Source organism: Oncorhynchus tshawytscha, linkage group LG20, assembly GCF_018296145.1.
Source record: "Oncorhynchus tshawytscha isolate Ot180627B linkage group LG20, Otsh_v2.0, whole genome shotgun sequence".
In the NCBI taxonomy this organism is placed as follows: domain Eukaryota; kingdom Metazoa; phylum Chordata; class Actinopteri; order Salmoniformes; family Salmonidae; genus Oncorhynchus; species Oncorhynchus tshawytscha.
Genome location: NC_056448.1, coordinates 13,665,981 through 13,689,078, shown reverse-complemented (window position 1 = coordinate 13,689,078; position 23,098 = coordinate 13,665,981). Strand labels below are relative to the sequence as shown.

At 43.6% G+C, this 23,098-nt stretch overlaps 1 protein-coding gene across 3 annotated transcripts; it reads right to left on the bottom strand.

The window, feature by feature from the left end:
• Positions 1–3,228: 3,228 nt before the first annotated feature.
• Positions 3,229–22,886, bottom strand: LOC112242970 (calcium-binding protein 1-like). 3 transcript variants are annotated; one of them, XM_042302214.1, is made up of 9 exons: positions 21,974–22,886; positions 10,745–10,909; positions 10,563–10,568; positions 8,629–8,659; positions 8,129–8,272; positions 5,740–5,849; positions 5,373–5,447; positions 5,167–5,239; positions 3,229–3,381 (listed from the first exon to the last, which is right to left on the bottom strand). In XM_042302214.1, exons 1-9 carry the CDS (start codon positions 22,646–22,648, stop codon positions 3,356–3,358), a joined length of 1,305 nt encoding a protein of 434 aa, XP_042158148.1. In that variant the 5' UTR covers positions 22,649–22,886; the 3' UTR covers positions 3,229–3,355. The 3 variants fall into 3 exon arrangements, with proteins under 3 accessions (XP_042158148.1, XP_042158150.1, XP_042158149.1); XM_042302216.1 differs by lacking the exon at positions 21,974–22,886 and adding an exon at positions 14,047–14,540; XM_042302215.1 differs by lacking the exons at positions 10,563–10,568; positions 10,745–10,909.
• Positions 22,887–23,098: the final 212 nt, after the last annotated feature.

Here is a 23,098-nt window from a genome sequence, read left to right as displayed (position 1 = left end):
TATCTCTTCTTGAAAAACGTACAAAAAAATATTTAACCTTTACATTCCTACAACTAACAACTCAAATAAGAACTTCCAATAGTTTTCTTAACTTGATGTTTATTTATGAAATTACAGAGGTCTACCAGCAGTATGCTACAAACATGCCTCTTTGACATGTAGAATAAGGAATCACGGCTCTATTCATGGTATTTCTATCTGCAACGTTCAAAACACTTTGGCAACTGAACATGGTTATGCCAGCAATGCCATATTAGAATGACAATTTGTATAGCATTTTTACTCAGCTCAACAATATTACATAAATTACTTTAGATCTGCTTAATGGCATTTATAGTTAGGCCTAGTTAAAGATTGTTAAATGAGGACTGATATCAAATTTGAACAAATGATGGATTTCTTTGGTTTCCAAACATAAATATTCAATTACATTAAATTAAGGCATTTTCAGATGGTGTATATAGTTCAAAGTATTTCATTTTCAAATGATCCATGTTCTTCCATCATGTTTCCCACATGATTAGACTACATATTGACATAATGTGACAAAGTGCAGCTTTTTTTAAACTATTATAAGCATTATTTTAGAGACAATCTGTAGTCTAAATATTGATAAATTGACACCAAGGCGAATGTAGTTTAACCAATTTATATTGCATAATATAGTGTGTTGACAACAATTCAATAAAATGTTTAACCAAAATTAGTATTTTTAATAAAACATTTATTTACCACATTCTTAGTCCATAGTAGCCAAGTTCTAGTGACGTTTCTTTCCTTTTATATCTACTCTTTAATCCAATGTCAAAACATGTTCTACCAGCCGGTTGAGAAAACAGTTCAAATTCAAGCTAATTGTTTGTTTCTGTATACAGTTTCAGTTCTCTAAATCTTTTGTCATCAATTCTATTATTTTTGTACGCGACAGGTGTTTGATTATGGTTATATTTTGATTCTGTGACTCTCTCTCAGAGTTGCGTGAGGCATCATCGGCTGAAAAGACCAGGGCAACTAACTGTATGAGAACCATTGGTTACATGCCTACCACAGGAGGCTGGTGAGGGGAGAACGGCTGATAATAGTGGCCGGATAGGAGCAAATGGAATGGCATCAAACACCTAGAAACCATGTGTTTGATGTAATTGATACCATTCCACTGATTCCGCTCCAGTCATTACCCCAAGCCCGTTCTCCACAATTAAGGTGCCACCAACCTCCTGTGATGCTTAAGCTAGAGCTGATAGAGATGAGCCAGCAGATCAACATGAACTGTGAGTAGGCCTAACCATATCTGTGGTATGTGTGTTTAAAGGGAACCTTTTGTGAGTGTCTTTTTTCTGTGATACCGCTCCTGCATTTACTCTATCATTTTCTCTGTTATTACTCTCTCTTAATACACTATCTCTTCCCTTCCTTTCTTCCTCCCTCCCTCTCTTTCTCTCTCCCTCCTTTTGTAAAGTAAAGCAAACTTGGTCTTTGCATATGCTATTTCAGTTCTCTAAATATTTTGTAATCAATTACATTATTTCTGTATCCGACAGGTTTTTGCAACCTGTAGGCTAATGGAAGTACACTGAGTGTACAAAACAATAAGAACACCTTGAGTTGCACCCTCAGAACAGCCTCAATTCGTCAGGGCATGGATTCTACAAGGTGTCGAAATCGTTCCACAGGGATGCTGGCCCATGTTGACTCCAATGCTTCCCACAGTTCTGTTAAGTTGGCTGGATGTCCATTGGGTGGTGGACCATGATACACACACACACACATGATACACACGGGAAACTGTTGCGTGTGAAAAACCCAGCAGCGTTGCGGTTCTTGACACAAACACCTGGCACCTACGACCATACATCGTTCACAGGTACTTAAATCTTTTGTCTTGCCCATTCACCCTCTGAATGGCACACATAAACAATCCATGTCTCAATTGTCTCAAGGCTTAAAAATCCTGAGTCTATGTCATGGAAAAAGCAGGTGTTCATAATGTTTTGTACACTCAGTGTATATCCAACGAGCTCAGGTCCAGTCTGATTGCCCTCTGCTCTGAATGCAGATAGACAAGGTCACACGCACCCACACGCATGCACACACACGCGCGCGCATGCACACACACACACACACAAAGTGTATAATTGCAATAAAGCTGTTTATTCTCAACTACACATTGTTTTAGTATTTTGCATGCATAGAATCGCACAAGACAAATTCAAAGTCACAAATAAGACTGCATAAGGGAGACACACAAAAACTCACAAGTTCCACACTCAAACACAAACACACTCTCATCAGTACAGAGATAACACACTGATCTCACACACATAGAGAGACACAGGTTTCAGTGTTATGTTGATCACCACATTAAATTACAGTGTGTATGTTTGTCTGTGGTGCACTTGGTTGATTTGTACGGAGGGACAGCGTGACAGTGTGTCTGGTTAAATCAAAAGTGGAGCTTGCAATCTCAGTATTCATGCAAAACAATGTGCACATCTTTGGGTCTTGGGTTGGCCAGACGTAAACAGTTTATATATGATTGCTACCCCATTCCCCAGTCTTCGGTTTTCACCAAAATGCTATTTCCTTTAATAAAAACAGTTGCCCATCTATGTTCAGAGCTTGTATAATGTAACTTGATATGTGTTTGATAAGAAGTGCATCAGCGCTAATACGTGAGATGTATTTCAAGACAGAGACAGTTGGCTAGCGTATGCCATGGGTCTGAAACTAACTCTACAGTAGCTTAAGACATATGGAATCGTACAATATGGGAGAATTGAGCTTCACACAAACATACACGTACGCACACATGAACAATACATATTTTGACAGTAGGTACGTTGAAATAATATTGCCATTAAAAAGTTTAGCTCAGGAGTACAAAGGCCCAGAGGGGAATATAGTGCTTTAGGTTGGTTATGGGAGACGCTGGCATGAGAAAATGCTAAAAATGTCAATATGTCTCCTTTTACTTTCCCATAGCCTTAACCAACCATGGTAATGATTGTAAGTAGCTCAAACGTCACATTGCTCTATTAGCCCCTGTTAACACCTACAAATGTTTTCTCTAATATCGGAAATGTACAGTGTAAAATTGTGGGAGGCTGGCTGTTGTTCTCTTTTGCAGCAGCATACAGCATCATCATCGCTGGCGTTGTTCCGTCAGCTTCTGTGCTCATCTTCGGATGTGGCAGTAGCAGGGCGGTTGTTGATATGTCGTTTCCCCTTCTGTTGTACAGAAGTCAGAGGTAAGTGGTCTGTTGGTAACGGCTTCGGCATCTCTTCTCCTTCTCTTCCTCTCTTACCAGGAAAGGGGCCAGTCAGAAACATGGCCTACAGGTGCTTAACCTGTCACTCAGCGAGACATCATACGTACAAACTCTGAGGGGTGAGGAGAAAGATGAATAAAACAACAGAGATGGCGAATGAACATGATTTAGGTCAAGTGTAGGGGCTGAAGATCATGGCGCTTTGAAGAACTGTACGTGCTGCTATCAGCCAATAAAAAGAAAGATGTATTTTGAGCACTGGGGATCATAAACGTGGATGGATTTAGTGGGTAATGACTCTAGGAAGAAAAGCAGCACATTGCTATTTTTATCCTGCCTGTCTTCGAGTGTGTGTTAGGGGATGGAGAAGAGATAGAGAGAGGGAGTGAGAGGAAATAATAAAAGATAGTTAAAAAAGGAAAAGGCTAGAGGGAGAGAGAGAGGGAGAGAGAGAGAGAGAGAGGGAGAGAGGGAGAGAGAGAGAGAGAGAGGGAGAGAGAGAGGGAGAGAGAGGGAGAGAGAGAGAGAGAGAGAGGAGAGAGAGAGGGAGAGAGAGAGGGAGAGAGAGAGGGAGAGAGAGGGAGAGAGAGAGAGAGAGAGAGAGAGGGAGAGAGAGAGAGGGAGAGAGAGAGAGAGGCAGAGAGAGAGAGAGAGGAGAGAGAGAGAGAGAGAGAGAGAGAGAGAAAGGAGAGAGAGAGAGAGGCACAGAGAGAGAGAGGCACAGAGAGAGAGAGAGGCACAGAGAGAGGGAGAGAGAGAGAGAGAGAGAGAGGGAGGGAGGGAGAGAGAGAGAGAGAGAGAGAGAGAGAGACAGAGAGAGAGAGAGGCAGAGAGAGAGGGAGAGAGAGAGAGAGGCAGAGAGAGGCAGAGAGAGGCAGAGAGAGAGAGAGAGAGAGAGAGAGAGAGAGAGAGAGAGAGAGGCAGAGAGAGAGAGAGAGAGAGAGAGAGAGAGAGAGAGAGAGAGAGAGAGGCAGAGAGAGAGAGAGAGAGAGAGAGAAAGGTGGAGCGAGAGAGAGAGCTTTCCTTGTTCTCTTGGTCATCTATGAGGTGACATAATCCCTTGGTGTGGAGATAATCTGACAGACAGCCCGACTCCCTTCATCCACCCGTCTCACTCTCAGCATGGTGCTGGAGTATCCTGACTCAAAATGTGTGTGTGTGAGGATTGGCACTGAGGCAGCGTGTCGATGCATGTGTATGTGCTTGTATGTGTGTGTGATAGATAATGTGAGTGTGAAGCAGGAGAGTGTGTGTGTGTGTGATTGAGAGAGAGTGTGTGAGCGGTAGAGAGACAGAGAGTGTTTGTGCACTGTGTTTGTATTTGAGTATGTGAGAGTGTCCGAAGGGAATAGACTCCACAAGATTTCTAGCTTGCTTTATGTTCAATAAAGCAAGCTAGAAAATCTTGTGGAGACTTGTTATTATGAGGGAGCTCACTTTTCTCACAGGACTTGTTATTATGAGGGAGCTCATGTTGAGCAATATCAGCAATCCCAAAGGGCCTGGTTGGACATGAACAGTGGAGAGGGATTTGTCAGGTGCTGCAATTTAATCCCACTGGGCACCGACGTCAGTTCAACATCTAGTTTGGATTTACATTTGATTGAGTTTTCAACCAATGTGAATTCAACGTGAAATCAACAACAATTTGAACCATGTCATTGGATTTAGGTTAAAAGTTGGGTGAAAAAGAGACAAGCATTCCAAGGAATTCCTTAACACTGAGGACTTTTTCAAATCCACGTTTGACTTTTGTTGAAAATTATGTGGACACAACGTTGATTCACCCAGTTCCTTCCCCCTGGGATGTTTCACACAACAAAATAACAACGACGATAATACCGGTCAAAAAAACGCCCTATGAGGAGGTATCGTAGAACCCACTTAGACAGCTCACCTTCAAAGTCCACGTGACCATCTCCATTCAGGTCAATGTCCCTCAGGATGTCTTCTAGGTCCCTGTGACCAACCTAGCAGAACAGGGAAAGAACCGAGGAATGACACTACTCCGATGTAGGCTACAGTGACAGGATCAGACAGATGCGTGGACAAGTTGAGTGAACGAGTGAGGGAACACACAAAGCGAAAAACTACTTTTCTTACCTGTTGACCGAGAAGTTTTTTCATTGCTTCTCTGAGTTCTGATGTGCTGATCTTGCCGTCACCATTGGTGTCAAACTGAACGAGTAATTAATAGTGAACTAGTTAATCAATCTGCCCTCTCCAAACACCGTCATCACTCCAAAATGAATATTGAGTTCCCCTCGTAAGTAGTGCTTCTCCTCATTGAAACAACTTTCCTTTAGCGTAAACTTTCTTTCATCGCCTTTGGATTTGGTTCTTTCTTTCTCTATTATCTCATTTCTATTTTCATTATCTTCCTTTCCCTCTCACTCTACTTCCATCACTCGCTCTCTTATTCTTTTCTCATTCCATACCAGCCCCCTTTCTCTCCATCCCTTATCCTCACCTCTTTAAAAGCGTCCCTCAGCTCCTTGACCCCAATCATATCTGCTGTTTCAGCCAGAAGCTTTGGCCCCATCAGCTCCACAAAGTCCTCAAAGTCAACATGTCGTCCCACTGTGTGAGATAGAGGATAGAGGAAACAGAATACATCTACAGGGACATTTGCACAATGACAGAAACATGCAACCTTGAAAAAGGACAGAAAGACAAGGCTGGCAAGACTTATCTACAGCGTCATATTCAGCCATCAATGTTCCCAAAGCCCACAGAGTATTTACTGAACGGATGTGATTTTATGTTCCTTTCAGGGGAAATTGTTAAAGGGATCTACGTCAGAGGTACTGGGACCTTGAATGTTCAGAGGCCTGTGTGTAACGGTGAGCGCAAGTCTTCGAGTGTGTGTTAGGGGATGGAGAAGAGATAGAGAGAGAGAGAGGAAATAGTGCAGTTTTTTCTCAATTGCTAAAACACTAAAAACCCATTGGCTGAACAAAGTTCTCAGTTGCCTGGACTCATTTAGCTAATTATGCAGTCTGTTGTCAATACCTTAAACCCTTTCACATGGTAAAACACAATTTGCAGATCTCACTTAGAATTTTCAGCAAAACTCTAAACACATTCTCATTCTCAAAACGCAATTCTGCTCTCTAATGCACATGTCATCCATACTGGTAAACACAAGTGGCAACAATCAAATACAAATAGAGAACATATGTCATTGATTGAACACAACCACTCAAAATTGATTTAACCTGTTTCAAATGCTGCGACACAACCAATATAAGCCAGTTCAGAGAGCAAACAGGTTGTTGAAGGTGGGAAGGAGAAAGTCTGAGAATGGATACTGTAGTACAGTGCATTGTAGGCTGTATACTGTACAATGGATGAATTGTATGGCCCTGAACATTGTGCTTTCCATTTATTAACAGTACTGACTGCTCAATAGATTTTGACTGATTGCAGGTTCATATCAACAAAGAACAAGAATTAGTATCACAGTATCACAGAGACAATGGACAGGTTTGTGAGATGCAGGGTACAGTACTGTAAAAATAGGGGTACAAGGAGGAGGAAGAACAAAAAACAAAATTGCAAAGAGCAAAGCAGAGTAGTAATTTCGGATACATTTTGAGCTACTATGATAGAACATGTTTTCGTTCATCAAAAGACAATGACGGAAAAATATGAATATTTTTTAGATTAAAAATGTACTTCTCCCTGAGAATTGTATGTTTTGAACAATGTGTTTTCTATTTTTCGGTGTATTGTTTACTGACTGCTTGAGAGTGTATATAATTTTGATCACTTTGTTTATGATTTGAGAGCAGTGTTTGATTTTGAACACAGGTAAAACTGTTTTGAGGCGAATGTTTAATTTTGCAAAAGGAGTCAGAGGTTAAGTAAATAGTGCTAGAAGATGAGGTTTTGTGTTGAATGTTTTCAGGAAATGGAGCAAGGTTTCAGAAATTGTGTTTTAGCAATTGAGAAAAACTGTAAAAGAGAGTTAAAAAAGAAAAGTCTAGAGAGGGGGGTAATAATAAGAGAGTTAAAAAGGAAAGTGTGTGAGAGAGAGAGAGGGGGGTAATAATAAGAGAGTTAAAAAGGAAAGTGAGAGAGAGAGAGAGAGAGAGAGAGAGAGAGAGAGAGGGAGAGAGAGAAGAGAGAGGGGAGAGAGAGAGGGGGTAATAATAAGAGAGTTAAAAAGGAAAGTGAGAGAGAGAGAGAGAGAGAGAGAGAAGACAGAGAGAGAGAGGGAGAGAGAGGGGTAATAATAAGAGAGTTAAAAAGGAAAGAGAGAGAGAGGGGTAATAATAAGAGAGTTAAAAAGGAAAGTGAGTGAGAGAGAGAGAGAGAGGGGGGGGGTAATAATAAGAGAGTTAAAAAGGAAAGTGAGAGAGAGAGAGAGAGGGAGAGAGAGAGAGAGGAGAGAGAGAGAGGAAGAGAGAGAGAGAGAGAGAGAGAGAGAGAGAGGGGGTAATAATAAGAGAGTTAAAAAGGAAAGTGAGAGAGAGAGAGAGAGAGAGAGAGAGAGAGAGAGAGAGAGAGAGAGAGAGAGAGAGGGGGGGGGTAATAATAAGAGAGTTAAAAAGGAAAGTGAGAGAGAGAGAGAGGGAGAGAGAGAGGAGAGAGAGAGAGAAGACAGAGAGAGAGAGAGAGAGAGAGAGAGAGAGAGAGAGAGAGAATGATGGAGAGAGGAAATATCATAGAAAAAAGGAACACTGGACCTTTACACTCACAACATTCTCCCTATCCACACACACACACACACACACACACACACACACACACACACACACACACACACACACACACACACACACACACACACACACACACACACACACACACACACACACACACACACACACACACACAGAGAGAGAGTTACTCACGGTTCATATTGATCTGCTGGCTCAGTTCAATCAGCTCCATCTCAGTAGGCATGTAGCCCATGGTCCTCATGCAGTTGCCCAGGTCTTTACAGCCAATGAAGCCGTCGTGGTCTTTGTCAAACTCTTTAAAAGCCTCACGCAACTCTGCGAGACAGAGGAACACATGGAAAAATATAAATTGGGGTTTTCAACCACATTATCAAAATCATTGTTAGTTTATTGTTACTACTACAATGAGTGTAGTGGTATAATGAACATGAGGGTGAGAGGTAAGCTTGTGTAAGCTTGGAACAGTCCGCAATGATTTTGGGCAGAAAAGTTCATAGAAAGGCACTTAAAGGCACACAACATGACAATGAAATTTTACCACGGTCAGATCCTTTGTTTGTCTGCATCTAAACCAGGGAGGACTGCTACAGCCCGATCTGGACTATGCAATACCATGCAATATGAAGGCTCTTTGTCATTTAAACTGTATGCTCCTGTATAACGATACGTACCATCCATTTCCTCCGGCCTCAGCTCTCTATCCTGTAAAGAAGACAGGGTTAGGACCCAGTGTGTGGCATTCTTCAGGTGATGACTCATGATGCTACAAAACTCTTGTCAGATATGATCAATTCAACAATAGTATAATGAACAAAAATATAAACGCAACATGCAACAATTTCAACGATTTTACCGAGTTACAGTTCATATAAGGAAATCAGTCAATTGAAATAAATAAATTAGGCCTTTGTCTATGGATTTCATATGAATAGGCAGGAGCGCAGCCATGGGTGGGCCTGGTAGGGCATAGACCCACCGAAGAGCCAGGCCCAGCCAATCAGAATTTGTTTTCCACACAAAAGGGCTTTATTACAGACAGAAATACTCCTCAGTTTCATCAGCTGTTCAGGTGGCTGGTCTCAGACGATCCCACGGGTGAAGAAGCCGGATTGGAGGTCCTGGGCTGGCGTGGTTAAACGTGATCTGCGGTTGTGAGGCCAGTTGGACGTACAGCCAAATTCACTGAAACGACGTTGGAGGCGGCTTATGGTAGGGAAATTAACATTCAATTCTCTGGCAACAGCTCTGGTGGACATTCCTGCAGTCAGCATGCCAATTGCACACTCCCTCAGGACTTGAGACATCTGTTGCATTGTGTTGAGGGACAAAACTGAACATTTTAGAGTGGCCTTTTATTGTCCGCAGCACAAGATGCACATACTGTATGTAATGATAATGCTGTTCAATCAGCTTCTTGATATGCCACACTTGTCAGGGATATGGATTATCTTGGTAAAGGAGAAATGCTCACTAACAGGGATGTAAACAAATTTGTGCACAAAATTTGAGAGAAATATTATTTTTGTGCGTATGGAACATGTCTCGTATCTTTCATTTCAGCTCATGAAACATGGGACCAGCACTTTACATGTTGCGTTTATATTTTTGTTCAGTATAATATATCATAGAGTACCTTTGTCATGTGTGCAACCCCTTTCTTGTGTTAAATCATGTAATGATGAACCCAAATGCTTGCCTGGCTACCCAGACTCCTTGTTCCGGCCAAATTCTCCGCAATAAGTCTGGATCTGAGTAGCTCCCCAACCCTTCACCGAATGCGAACACATTTGGAGCCGTCTGATTGGTCCAGAAACCGAAGGATTGGGCCAGGACACACGTGGGTAGAGAGTCATTGGCTTTGATACTGATTGGTTAGAGACGATCCAATCGTTGATGTTTTTGTTTTATACAACGCCCCTCGTGCCCTTTGTCACGACAAATGACTTCAATGTTAGCAGTCTCAGACTAAAGTATGTAGTGAACGACAAAACAGGGGAAGAATTTAGTGCGAGTCGTCAGGCTACCCAAATGCAACTTAGTCTAGAGAATTTGTCTGACGCTTGTCTGAGTAGCCTATCTACTTAGGTGAGAGAGAGGTACATGCCACCTTAAGGTTGGTGGTGAGTCGTGGGGGAACAAGGACTGAAGGAGTTCCTTTTGTTCTCTCTCAAGGTTAAAGTCTAGCCTTTGAAGTAGCTCTAGCCCGCATCCATCCCTGCATCCCCAGAACAGAGTACATCGTCAGGACAGGCTATGTGTAACGGATGTGAAACGGCTAGCTTATATGGACGGTGCCAGTATACCAAGGAGAGGTCAGTGCACATCTTCCCTTCACGACAAGGCCTTGCCACTGATCACAGTGAGAGTGAGACAGATGAAGACATCTGCCGCTGCTCCACGCAGACTTTAGTACTCGGGATCGCAGTCTGTCAGGTTAATACTAGGTGTACCACAAGGATTTACAATCTATCAGCGTGACACAAATGGCAATGAGTGCCATCACACACACACACCCACACACACAGTCGCATACGCATACACTTATCTTCACACCAACTGGCAGGCATTCTATATGTAGTTACTGCAAATATTTTGAGTCCATTACCTTCTTCTTTGAGTCCATAGGGAGTGTATTGGTCAACATGGGTGAAAAAGAAGCAGACAAAGACAGAATGTCTGTATGATTGTGTGTAAGCTTTTGTGTACACTGTTTTATCAGGTGCAGCTGCATACTGTAAATGTGTCTCTGCATGCATTATGTGTCTGTTTGTGTCTGGACTTACGTACAGCCTGCCGGCTCTCAGCGAAGCCCTTGCGTAGAAAGATGCAGGCAGGCCCCAGTACGTTGTGCATGTTGCCTCCGTTCTGAGCCATAGCCACTAGTGGCTCAAGATAGGCCCCCCCAGTCCCCTCCTCACAGGACTGCACTGCTCTGTAGTTCTTCTTCTGGTCCTGGGGCCACAGACATCCAGGTTGTGGGGCCAGGACATAGAGGCGCAGGGGCAGAGACAGGGACACAGACTGTGACTCAGCTTGTGGATGGACGACATGGAGTCAGACTACAACAAGAGGCTAGCTGGCATGAGGGTGGGTGGATGGAGGTGGAGGTAGAGAGGCTGAGGTCTGCTAGTCCCTGTGAGGTCAAAGGTCAGGATGGTAATGGGGCTGGTCGGGGTGTCAGTCATGTGAAAAGAACACAGTCAGGGGCTGGGTTCAGTGAACGGGGCACTGAATGCCACCCATCCATCCATCCCAAAGATGCTCTCTGTGCAGCTGGGGACACTTATTTGACTCAGCACTCAGCACATACAATCAAAGAGACACAACAGCTAACTAAGACAATCAGACCAATCCACGAGAGAACACGCAGGAAGACGCAAACAAATATCTGCAAGCCATTCTGCTTTTGATAGACACAGTTTAGTGTTTCCGTGTGACAGCGACCCCAAAAATGGTCACACTCATTACTGGTTAAAGATGTAGGGTTGTCAATACATCATTTAGTCTAATCTCCATTTAACCTTTAAATACAGGGTTTAGTTCATGATAGGAAAGCCACTTGCATATGAAAGTGATGGATGGCTTATTTGTGCTCATTCCAATTTGCCATTGTCCCAATGGAAGGAATCAAATCCATCCAGCCATTACATTATAATGACCAATTAGTCTGTGGACCATGGGGCAGCGGCAGGCCACACATTGCCCAGCCCCAATTACAGACAGAGCCTCAGGTTAATTAAAGAGGGGAACATCAGCCACCATTGAAACCTTTACAAATATTCATCTGCACCAAGGCAAATAAGGGCCAACCTTTCTGCAGTCGAATGACAGACCAACAGAAAAGTGGCATCAGTGGACAGAGCTGAGCTGTGTTTAGAGACCGGAACGCTGACAGGCTTATGACAAAAGTGTCACTATACAAGGAACACTGAGCTGGCAACTTAAGAAGGACATGCTTCTATTTCCCTCCATTGTTTGTTTCCCCCCAAAATAGCCTTTCTCAGCAGCGAGACAGCTCTCTCTCTATCCCTGCCCCACTATCCTTCCTTCCCTCCCTTGGTGGGATTTTAATTAGCTTGGTGGGATATTTTGGGTGACCTTCATACTCCATCTGTTGCTGTGGAATTTCTAGTGCCAGCTCCTGCCCTGCTACAGTGCACCCCATCACACTGTCCACTGGGTAATCTGAGCAAGTGATGCATGAAGCAGTGCAGATTTTCTGAAGGTCCAGTGTGTCACCAAAACCACTACTAATGCGCAGACGTATGTTAAAAATGATGACGTTGAAATGGCAGCTAGAACAATATTGGAATGTGAGAAGCAGTCGAGAAGTAACTTCCTATTTACCAGATGGCTTCAACTGTTGCTTGTCATATTGTACTGTACACGCTCAAGGATGTACAGCTGCTGAAGGGGATTTAAATCCCTGATGCATGGTGTCCCAGCGCTCCCACTGAACATGGAATCCTGTCTTTATTGTGCAGTTATCATTGTACTAGATAGCTAAAGAACTGTGGCTGTCATTGTTGTACGCAGACTAAGCATGTCGCGCTGGCAGATACTGTAGAACTAAGTCAAATGTATCCATTCTATAGATACATGCCGCTCAGTCAAATCCAGTTTGTAGTCCACGTATGGAACAATGACCATCAGCCGGTTGCAAAAACAACCTGCGTCAACAAGGTTTCTGCTAAGATCAGGTTATGGTTCGTGGCGCTCCTGCAGGCAGGGTTAAACAGGATAGCGCCACCTGTTGGTTTGTCCGCGCCACTGTATCCCCTCTGAAGGGGTGAAGTGGTGACGCTGGTTTGGGGCTAAGTCCTTTGACTCATGTGGTTGATCTTGACATGAACCTGCTCATTGACACCACTCATCCCAGCGAGCGGGTTCCAGGACACCACTGGACACTGTCGACTACAGTCGAGTGACGGTTAAGCATCATTGGCTACACTGAGGACTCCAACACAGTCACTCCAGCTCAACTGACATTCAGTAGGGAAAAACAGTTATATGTCCATCTGGTATATATCTATGACAAAGAAATATGGAAAAACAGACGCAATACAGTCCTAATGTGTGGTAGAGTGGTACTGTCGTCATCCAGTCCACAAATGATTTCAAGCATCACAGTCGGTATTCTATTCTGGTCAGCGGACTATTTTAGTTACAGTGGTTCAGTGGGGTGGATGAGACAACAGCATGACACACTAGGTTGTCCTGTCTCCTCTAATATTCACAACTAGCCTATAAGAGCGGGAACACTGCTCCTCGGACCAGAAGTCTGACTGAGATGTCAATACAGCAGTGTGCTCTAAAACCGAGTCTCCCACAGTCAATACAGCAGTGTGCTCTAAAACCGAGTCTCTCACAGTCAATACAGCAGTGTGCTCTAAAACCGAGTCTCCCACAGTCAATACAGCAGTGTGCTCTAAAACCGAGTCTCCCACAGTCAATACAGCAGTGTGCTCTAAAACCGAGTCTCCCACAGTCAATACAGCAGTGTGCTCTAAAACCGAGTCTCCCACAGTCAATACAGCAGTGTGCTCTAAAACCGAGTCTCTCACAGTCAATACAGCAGTGTGCTCTAAAACCGAGTCTCCCACAGTCAATACAGCAGTGTGCTCTAAAACCGAGTCTCTCACAGTCAATACAGCAGTGTGCTCTAAAACCGAGTCTCTCACAGTCAATACAGCAGTGTGCTCTAAAACCGAGTCTCCCACAGTCAACACAGCAGTGTGCTCTAAAACCGAGTCTCACACAGTCCAACACTACTGTAAACATTCCAGTAGAGTCTGCTGAGGGGAGAAGGCTCATAATAATGTCTGGAACGAAGCTAATGGAATGGCATCAAACACCTAGAAACCATGTGTTTGCTGTATTTGATACCATTCCACTGATTCCGCTCCAGTCATTAGCATGAGCCTGTTCTCCACGGTGAAGGTGCCACCAACCTCCCATGACACAATCCCAGGGTCAAAAAGGTCCAGTGTGGTCCAATAACCTCCAGTCAAGTTAAGGACACATAGTGAGACATGCACCACAGACAGTCAGGGGTTCAGGTGGACCACAGCCAGTACACAAAACCTTACCTTCTTGGAGAAGTGAGATTTGACAGAGTTCCCCATGGTGAAGTCCCTCTCAGTGTGTGGTGCGTCTCTAAACGTGTCTGTGTTAGTATGCCTGTGTGGTGTGTGTGCATGTGTTTGCGTGTGCGTTTGCATGTGCATGTGTTCCTATGCATGGGATAAAGAGAAAGGGGGTCCAGTGGGTCAGAAACCAAGACGAGGGAATTTAGGGGGAGAGAGAGACGCACAGAGAAAGAGTGGGAGAGTGAGGTTGCACAGGATCAACATAGGACCTAGAGGGAAGGACACTGGGAGTCACAGGAAGAGAGGGAAGAGGGGAGGTAAACCTAAATGGAGGAAAGCAAAGAAATACTACAAAGAATGAGAGATCAAAGTGACAAAGACATGAGAGGGAGAGGAGGCAGGCATGTCTTAGCGAGATGCATGCGCTCAAAGCAGAAAATGCAAGATTGCTTTATTCATTGGCTGACCGTCCTCTCTCTCTCTCTCCCTCTTTTCCCCCCTCCCTCTCCCGTCTCTCTCTCTCCCTCAGTCTCTCCCTCTTTCCCCCCCTCCCTCTCCCGTCTCTCTCTCCCTCACTCTGTTGCACTGTTTCAAACCATCTCTGCAAAGAGAAAGTGGTGAAAAAGCTCATTAACATATTACCTTCCCCCGAACAACACACTGGAGACACTAATCCAAATACACACACATGCATATACTGGATTAAACCCACACATGCATATACAGGATTAAACCCACACATGCATACACTGGATTAAACCCACACATGCATATACTGGATTAAACCCACACATGCATACACTGGATTAAACCCACACATGCATACACTGGATTAAACCCACACATGCCTATACTGGATTAAACCCACACATGCATACACTGGATTAAACCCACACATGCATATACTGGATTAAACCCACACATGCATACACTGGATTAAACCCACACATGCATATACTGGATTAAACCCACACATGCATATACAGGATTAAACCCACACATGCATATACTGGATTAAACCCACACATGCATATACTGGATTAAACCCACACATGCATACACTGGATTAAACCCACACATGCATATACTGGATTAAACCCACACATGCATACACTGGATTAAACCCACACATGCATATACTGGATTAAACCCACACATGCATATACTGGATTAAACCCACACATGCATATACAGGATTAAACCCACACATGCATACACTGGATTAAACCCACACATGCATACACTGGATTAAACCCACACATGCATATACTGGATTAAACCCACACATGCATATACTGGATTAAACCCACACATGCATACACTGGATTAAACCCACACATGCATATACTGGATTAAACCCACACATGCATACACTGGATTAAACACACACAGATGTGGGGCTATGGAGCTAAAAATACAACACATGCTCTCTCTTCCCCCTCTCTTTTTCTCCTCCCCCTCTCTCCTCGCTCTCTCCCTCCCCTTTCTCTCTTCATGTACATTTTAGTCATTTGTCAGATGCTCTTTTCCAGTGCAATTTACAGGAGCAATAAGGTTAGGTGCCTTGCTCAAGGGAACATTGACTGATTTTTCACCTAGTTAGCTTGGGGATTCTAACCAGCGACCTTTCGGTTACTGGCCCAACGTTCTTAACCAATAGGCTACCTCCCCCTCTCTCGTACACACACATGTACACAGAAGAGTGTGCTCATCACAAAGGCATGCTAAACTAGAAGGGACAGTATTGAGATCAAAGTCAAAGCTCTACAAAATATGCACGAAATGAAGATAAAAGGCATGTGAATGATGGACCGACCACACACACACACACACACACACACACACACACACACACACACACACGTACATGTACTACACACGCAAACACACACCACAAATCACTGCATATACTTGCTAGACAGCTACAGGGGTCCCAGCTTTTAGACAGCAAGCACCACAGGGATGCTGATGCTGATAGCAATCCCTGCAATCCCCTGCAGTGGCTGCCACTGGTCACATAATCAACGACATCATTTCCTGTTTGACTTTGTCAATTGTTTCCCATAGTTACACACACCAAGGTCCTATCTCTCGTCTATCCTCTCTCTTCCATTCATTTATTCTCACTCTGCCTCTCCTCTCACAATGAGCCCCCACGGAGGCTCATTGTGAACATCAGAACACATTAGAAATCAGACTCAGGAGCCGTCGGCTCTCATAATGTCAGTGCAAAGACACAGCACACACACACACACACATCTTATTAAACCTACATAATGGTGACAATTCACATAAACAATAATGCTCACTGCATTCGCACACCTCCTGATATAGACTCATCCATACAAAAATCCCTCTATAATGTGTGCTAATAACAAGTCACATGAACACCCACAGTCATCACACAAAGGAAAGCATGCATTAGTATTTCAAGAAGCTGCACACATGCAGGCACACTTGCACACACGCATACAGTTTGTCACGGGAGAGACAGGCAGCTAATTCCAATAGGAAATGTCATGTTAATAATTGCATTCGCAGTTTAAGGAAGATTTGAGCTGGGAGAGAAGGGAGAGGGGTCTGGGACTGGGAGGGCTGATAACGTCATCTCTCATGATGCCGTCATGGTATGCCTTTTCTCATTCCATGTTTGTACTATACCCCATGTACTATACTATGGTACTGTATGTGAGTGTGGGCTCATTCTGTAACCCCTATACAACAATGAACATATTAGTCTCACAGTAAAAAGGTTGTACCTCCTCCAATGACCTATAATTATTACTGTACATTATAACGCTACATTGCCTCACATAACTATTCACATACAGATGTTCTTCTGAGAAAATAGATTCATAATGTGCTTTATTCTTTGTATTTTTGTTTCATCTGGGGGTAAATACTGAAGAATGGATAACCCTTATCTCTGTCTTTTTACGGAGGAGAGCTGAGCCTGAAAAAAAACTGTTGAATTGGGACGATGACCTTGTAGCATGTTCGCAGCCTCACAGCTCTGTATGTGAAGATCACCAGAGGAGCATTCATTCAGTGATCTATAAAAGCGCCCCAGGCAGAAAGAGGCTATGGTGACCTTCATGGTGACAGGTCATCTCCTGAGGTAAAATATAACAGTTGTTTTAATTCAAGTGTGAATAATTGATTAGGTTGAATTGGTTGTTATTTTATGGCAAGGAAACTATCATCTTTCATTTGAGACTAATTCATTCTGTGCTAGGGATAGTGAAGAGAGAAGCTCATGAAAAAAAGGAGAATGGAAGGGGAGTAGTTTGCTGTCAACGTTTCAAATAGCAAAGCACATAGTATTTTATACAACCCCAGCCAATATTACACTTCTCTTTTTCTTCTGTATCTAATCTGCTTTAACCTCTCTGCTCTCTCTCTCTCTCTCTCTCTCTCTCTCTCTCTCTCTCTCTCTCTCTCTCTGTCTGTGTCCTCTCTCTCTCTCTCTCTCTCTCTCTCTCTCTCTCTCTCTCTCTCTCTCTCTCTCTCTCTCTCTCTCTCTCTCTCTCTCTCTCTCTCTCTCTCTGTCTGTCTGTCTGTCTCTCTCTCTCTCTCTCTCTCTCTCTCTCTCTCTCTCTCTCTCTCTCTCTCTCTCTCTCTCTCTCTCTCTCTCTCTCTCTCTCTCTCTCTCTCTCTCTCTCTCTCTCTCTCTCTCTCTGATTTCCTCTTTCACTGGCTACAGACAGCATCAGGTTACGATGAATATTAATAATTCATATTCACACACAAACACACGCGTGCACGCACATGCGCACGGACACAGACGTCATTACACAGTCTCTTGAATTTCACGGTCTAATCCTTCCCATTTCAATGAGGATTTAACTGAATAGTGAACACATCTAGCTCCTTCACAACCATCCGTTAATGGACTGTATAAATACCCATCCGCGGCTATAAATAGTCTTTGGGCTATAAACATATTGAAAACTGAAATGACATGGTTCATACGACAATACCTACATCATAGCAGCTTATCCACACCTCCTTTCCCTTCCCCCTTTTCTCTCTATTTTCTGTCATCCATGATCTCTCTCCATTTTCTCTGCCCCCCTCTATTCTCTTTCCCTTTCAGACCTCATCAAGGTCAGTATGACCCTGGCGGGAGAGAGGGAAGGGGGGAGGGAGGTAAAAAGGGAGGGATGGAAAGATGGTCAGAGAACCAATAAAAAAGGGAAAGGAAGGAGACTGACAAAGGAGAGAGAGAGAGAGATAGAGAGAGAGAGAAAGAAAAGATGTTGATTCAGTGGAAGAGTGACAAGGGAAGGTAGGGAGGAGGGAGAGAGAGCAACAGCAGGAAAAGGGAGCAAGGGAAAAGGAAGCCTCAGCTGTGATTTTACCAGAGAGCTGTCAGATGCTGTGACAACAGGGAGCTGAAGAGGAAAAATAGAGTCCTGTGTTTTCCTTACATAACCCAGGTCTATTAGCATGCCCGTCCACCTAGCTCGGATCCCTACTCCTATTTATCCAATTCCTTAAATACCTGCTTATATGACTTGGTTTGACAACTGTGGATTTGCTCATGTGTGATTGTCAAAATCGTTAACACACAACACAGTTTAATAATGAGTAACTTATTAGCTCAAGCTGGATAAACTTGCAGAACCAACACACAGCCTGTTATCAAACACGGATGTACACACAAATACACCACTTTGAATACATTGAAAATGCTTTGTGTTTGTATCCACGGTTTATAGGAATGCAAATCCTTGACACATATCTTACAAACAAACACACACTCTCTGTTTGACAAATTGTAAGCAGTCACCTCCATCTGGTGGTGTCATCTCAGAGGTGTTTTCTCATTGTTGAGAAACTATCGTCTATTTACTTCTTTTCGAAGACTTCCAATTAATATTTTCCTTTCCTCAGAACAGGTCTCTTTAGGTCAAATAAAGTACTCAATACAGCAGTGAAAGCTGCGAATAGACTGAAAGAAGAGTTTGGCCCAATCGCGAGGCCGATGTTGTTCTTAGATCAAGATGTTCCTCTACTGATTGGAATCATTCCTCATTTAAACACTCATTAGTCTCATGACCTCATCGCCCCTCTATTTCAGTCATTCCTTCTGATGAAAACGAAAACCTGCCATTTATACGGATGCTTGAGATAGTACGTTTGCTTATGCAGGAATCCCTGCTTAAGTCGCCAACTTGCAAATGGGCTTTGTCAGGTAGCGCATTAAGCCAAAGGATTTGAATATTTTTACTACCACCATAAAAGGCTGCTCTCCTCTACTCTCTTATAATCAGGTCTTGGGAATGCTATATTTAGCTTCCACTGGCAGAAAATAAGTTCTGTAGGGATTGTATGCAGACCTTGATGGAAATATGAAATTTAGAATCTCAGTGGGTATAATTCTCACTCCGTATCAAAACATGTATTCAAAGTCTACTTGTACCAGTGCCAATAAAAAAAACACCATCAGATGTGACATATACATGTGGAAGGCAGTGTCCTCTAATAGAGTATCACAACCAAAGACCCAAACATGCACATTAGTGCAAACACACACAGAGAAGTACAAACCCACGCGCGCACGCACACGCGCGCACACACACAACCTTTGTATCAGACAAACAGAACATCTTGCAATATCTAGGCACCCAACTCTCAGGTGCATTGAAACTTTGCAACGACTTAATTGGACTCAACCATACTGCATATCCAGTTAGAGGTGTGATAGCACTGAAAGAGTCTGAGAGCATTGTGACAAGTCTCTGATTTTCAGTCACTAGCATCAAGTGACACAGTCACCTTGCACACTTTTTCTACTTGAAAACTCCTCCAGCTGAGCAACTTCACAGGCATGTGAGTGTTAACAGATATTGTCATTAGAGGCCCTTCTGTATTCCCATTTCAAGGCATAATGATTGGATAGAGTGATAGAGGGCTACTGTCTCACTACGGAGCAGATTGAGATAAGCAGTATTGAGCACAGCGGTGCTGCATAGATTGGGGTTTGCTGCCTGGAACTCCTGTGACTGATTAGAGCTCTGGCCTAGATTGAGTGGTTATTTCTGGCACAAATTAACACATGGGGAAAGTATTGCCTCCTGAGCTTTATATCTTCTTCAGCACTGAGACAAATGTTTCAAAGCACAGAAAGGAAAACTGGATATCCTATATGAAGAGCAACAGAGGCACAGTAGGAATGAGACTATTGTATGAGGACTTTGAGGAGGGCTCTCGTATTTGTAGATGGTAGAGGAGATGGGATGCAGGAATGAAGAGATGGAGAAGCACCCTTCTTTTACCATCCACCCTCACCTCTCCATCTGCAGGTGTACATCCCCAAAGTATAGCGTAGATTATACCTTTACCTTCCCCAATTTCTCACAGTGTTATCACTGTTCAATGTCACTTTCTTTTTTAAACACTTGATGTGAGTGTGACTTACCACAAATAGCTGTGTGTGTGTGTGTGTGTGTGTGTGTGTGTGTGTGTGTGTGTGTGTGTGTGTGTGTGTGTGTGTGTGTGTGTGTGTGTGTGTGTGTGTGTGTGTGTGTGTGTGTGTGTGTGTGTGTGTGTGTGTGTGCGTGTGCGTGTGCACAGTCGGGTGTTCAGCACAGCTACAATTTCCACAGGATTGGAAAGTTTATCCACCTGACAGACATGATGAGAGTATCCTTATTCATACCGCTACGCATGGTGGTCTGCCAACCCCTCCATCAAACTAATTACACGGAAGTTCAATTTGGACTCAAAATGTGCATACATTTTTAATATGGTCAGTAGGGGTGAATGGGTGTCCGGTCACATTTTGGCTTGGGTTGCTGCTCTACCTGTCCCTCACCTTTGACCCTACCAGACCAACCTGACACTGTGAAGCATTACATTTTTCTCTAGGTGTGTATATCCCGCATGTCTGAGCTGTCTGAGCCATATCATCTAACTTATAGGCTACTATTCATATGTCTCTAACTGTCTTGTTTCAAATATAGTAAGGCATTGGAATCTTGGGGGCAAGTTCGAGACATTGTGTAGTGCACTGTGCAGTTGGAAAAATCCATAATACCTTCTCTGTTGTCATGCGTTCTACATTTCTGTATCATGAATTACTGTTAAAAAATCGTTCAAAAACATGATTTCCTGTGATTATATATATATATTTCCACCCTATGAGGTTGAAACAATACTGTGAAATTGTGAACATTATGATAAATCATTTTAGGTGTAAGAGAAAATACCACATGAAATAGCATCCTGTTTTGGTGGGATGCAGTTTTGGCTTGCCTAGTGACATCACGGTAAATGTGTCAATAGACCAATAAGAAAGATAGTTCCAAACCTCTCTACCAGTAACAGCTAGTTTTCCGTTTTTCCCTCCCAACTCAGACCACTCCCAGACAGTCCAAGCAAAATTCTTGCTTGAAAATTGCTCTTTGCTAAGAAGCTATTTTTGTTTATTTGATTCATTTTAATTGAAAACAATCACAGTAAGGTACTTATTTGTTACCCATAATTGATTTGATATTGAGATAAAAAACAACAACAGCTGCAACAGCCCCCCCCCCCCCATCTCTTTGTTACACAACAAACACCTACGCGTTTGTTCGTAAGAGTGCGGTTTAAACCAATGCATTAACGGGACAACGGTGTAAATTAAGTTGAATATTTTTGCATTTTGTTAGAGACCATCAGTTTTACAGTATAGTGATGGTGTGGCCTATGAGGGTTGTCTAAAATGACAATTAGAAATTACCCTTGAATTAAAACAATACATAAATTCCTATTGAATAAAAAGGAAACTTCTGTCACCGCCGTTTTTTGGCAATGGGCGTATGTATTGATAATGACTATTAATCCCCAGTCTAATTTACTTGTTGAATCCTTGTGCTGACTTTGAATGTTTGTTCGATAGTAATCATGTGTTCTGTCTAGACACGGGACTGCTACGTACCTGTCCGAAGACTGATTTCACTATCGGGTGCAGATTGGAGTCATGTTCAGATGGAGCTGTGCTGAATCTTTTGGAGGTGCGGCTGGTAGCGGGGCCGGTAACTGGCGTGGACGTTGCGGGTGGGACCGAGTTTAAACTCGTGGACGACCCAGTATTTATTCTGTCCTTCGATTCAAAAAAGTACGCAGTATCGTCGGATTGTTTAGTATAGGATGGAGTTGGCGAGGACCTCAGCCCCGGACGTGCGTTGCCGTGGTGATGAGCTGGCGGCAGGTCACCTCTTGAGGTGTGGTGGTGGTGGTGGTGTGGGTGTCTAGACGACTTACTGCGGTCTTTCCCGCTCCGATCCACCCGCTCTCTAACTTCTTCCTGGCTGTAGCCGTCATTGTAGTGGCTGCTTCGTTGGTGGGAATGTCCCCGTTTATCACATCCATTCCTGTCTGTCCTGCCACCAGCATGCCTCGGTTGACAAAGGGGTCTGCGCGCGCTTGCCTCGCACTCATCGGTCCAACACGGCTCGTCAGGTACATCTTTACCTCCGTCGGGTTGATGGATGTGACTACAGTGGCTGCGCGACCCATGATGCTCAGAATGTTCGGACCTCCGACTCACCGGCACGGCCGGAGCTCTCAGGAGAGAGGTGGTAGATTCGCTTTTGGGAAGAGAGGAGCTCATTGTCCTATGCCGTTCCCTTAATGTATTACTGTGTGCAGATACCAGGACTAGACAGGAGGTCGTTAAGACAGATGCACCTGTGTGGTCGTGCTGAGCATTTAGCCAATGTGTAGTCAGGGCAGCCTGTTGGATCACCTCTGAGTAGCCTATTCGCGCGTCTCTAGCCTAGGCTACAATGCAAACTAGGAACACACACCTACACTCTCACTTGTGAAATGATAAAGTTCTGAATGCTACCTGCTCGCGCAATTGTAAATATGTCCAGGCGAAGTGAGGAATCAGTCGCTTATATAGTAGGGGACTAGGGGGTAACTAGGGGGACTAGGGGTAACCCCCCTAAGAACAATGTCTAATTGCTGACACAAAAAAAAAGCTAGTTTTGAAAATAATTGGTATGTGGATGAAGATCATGCTTAGGCGAATACAATATCAGTGTTTACACTTTTGTTT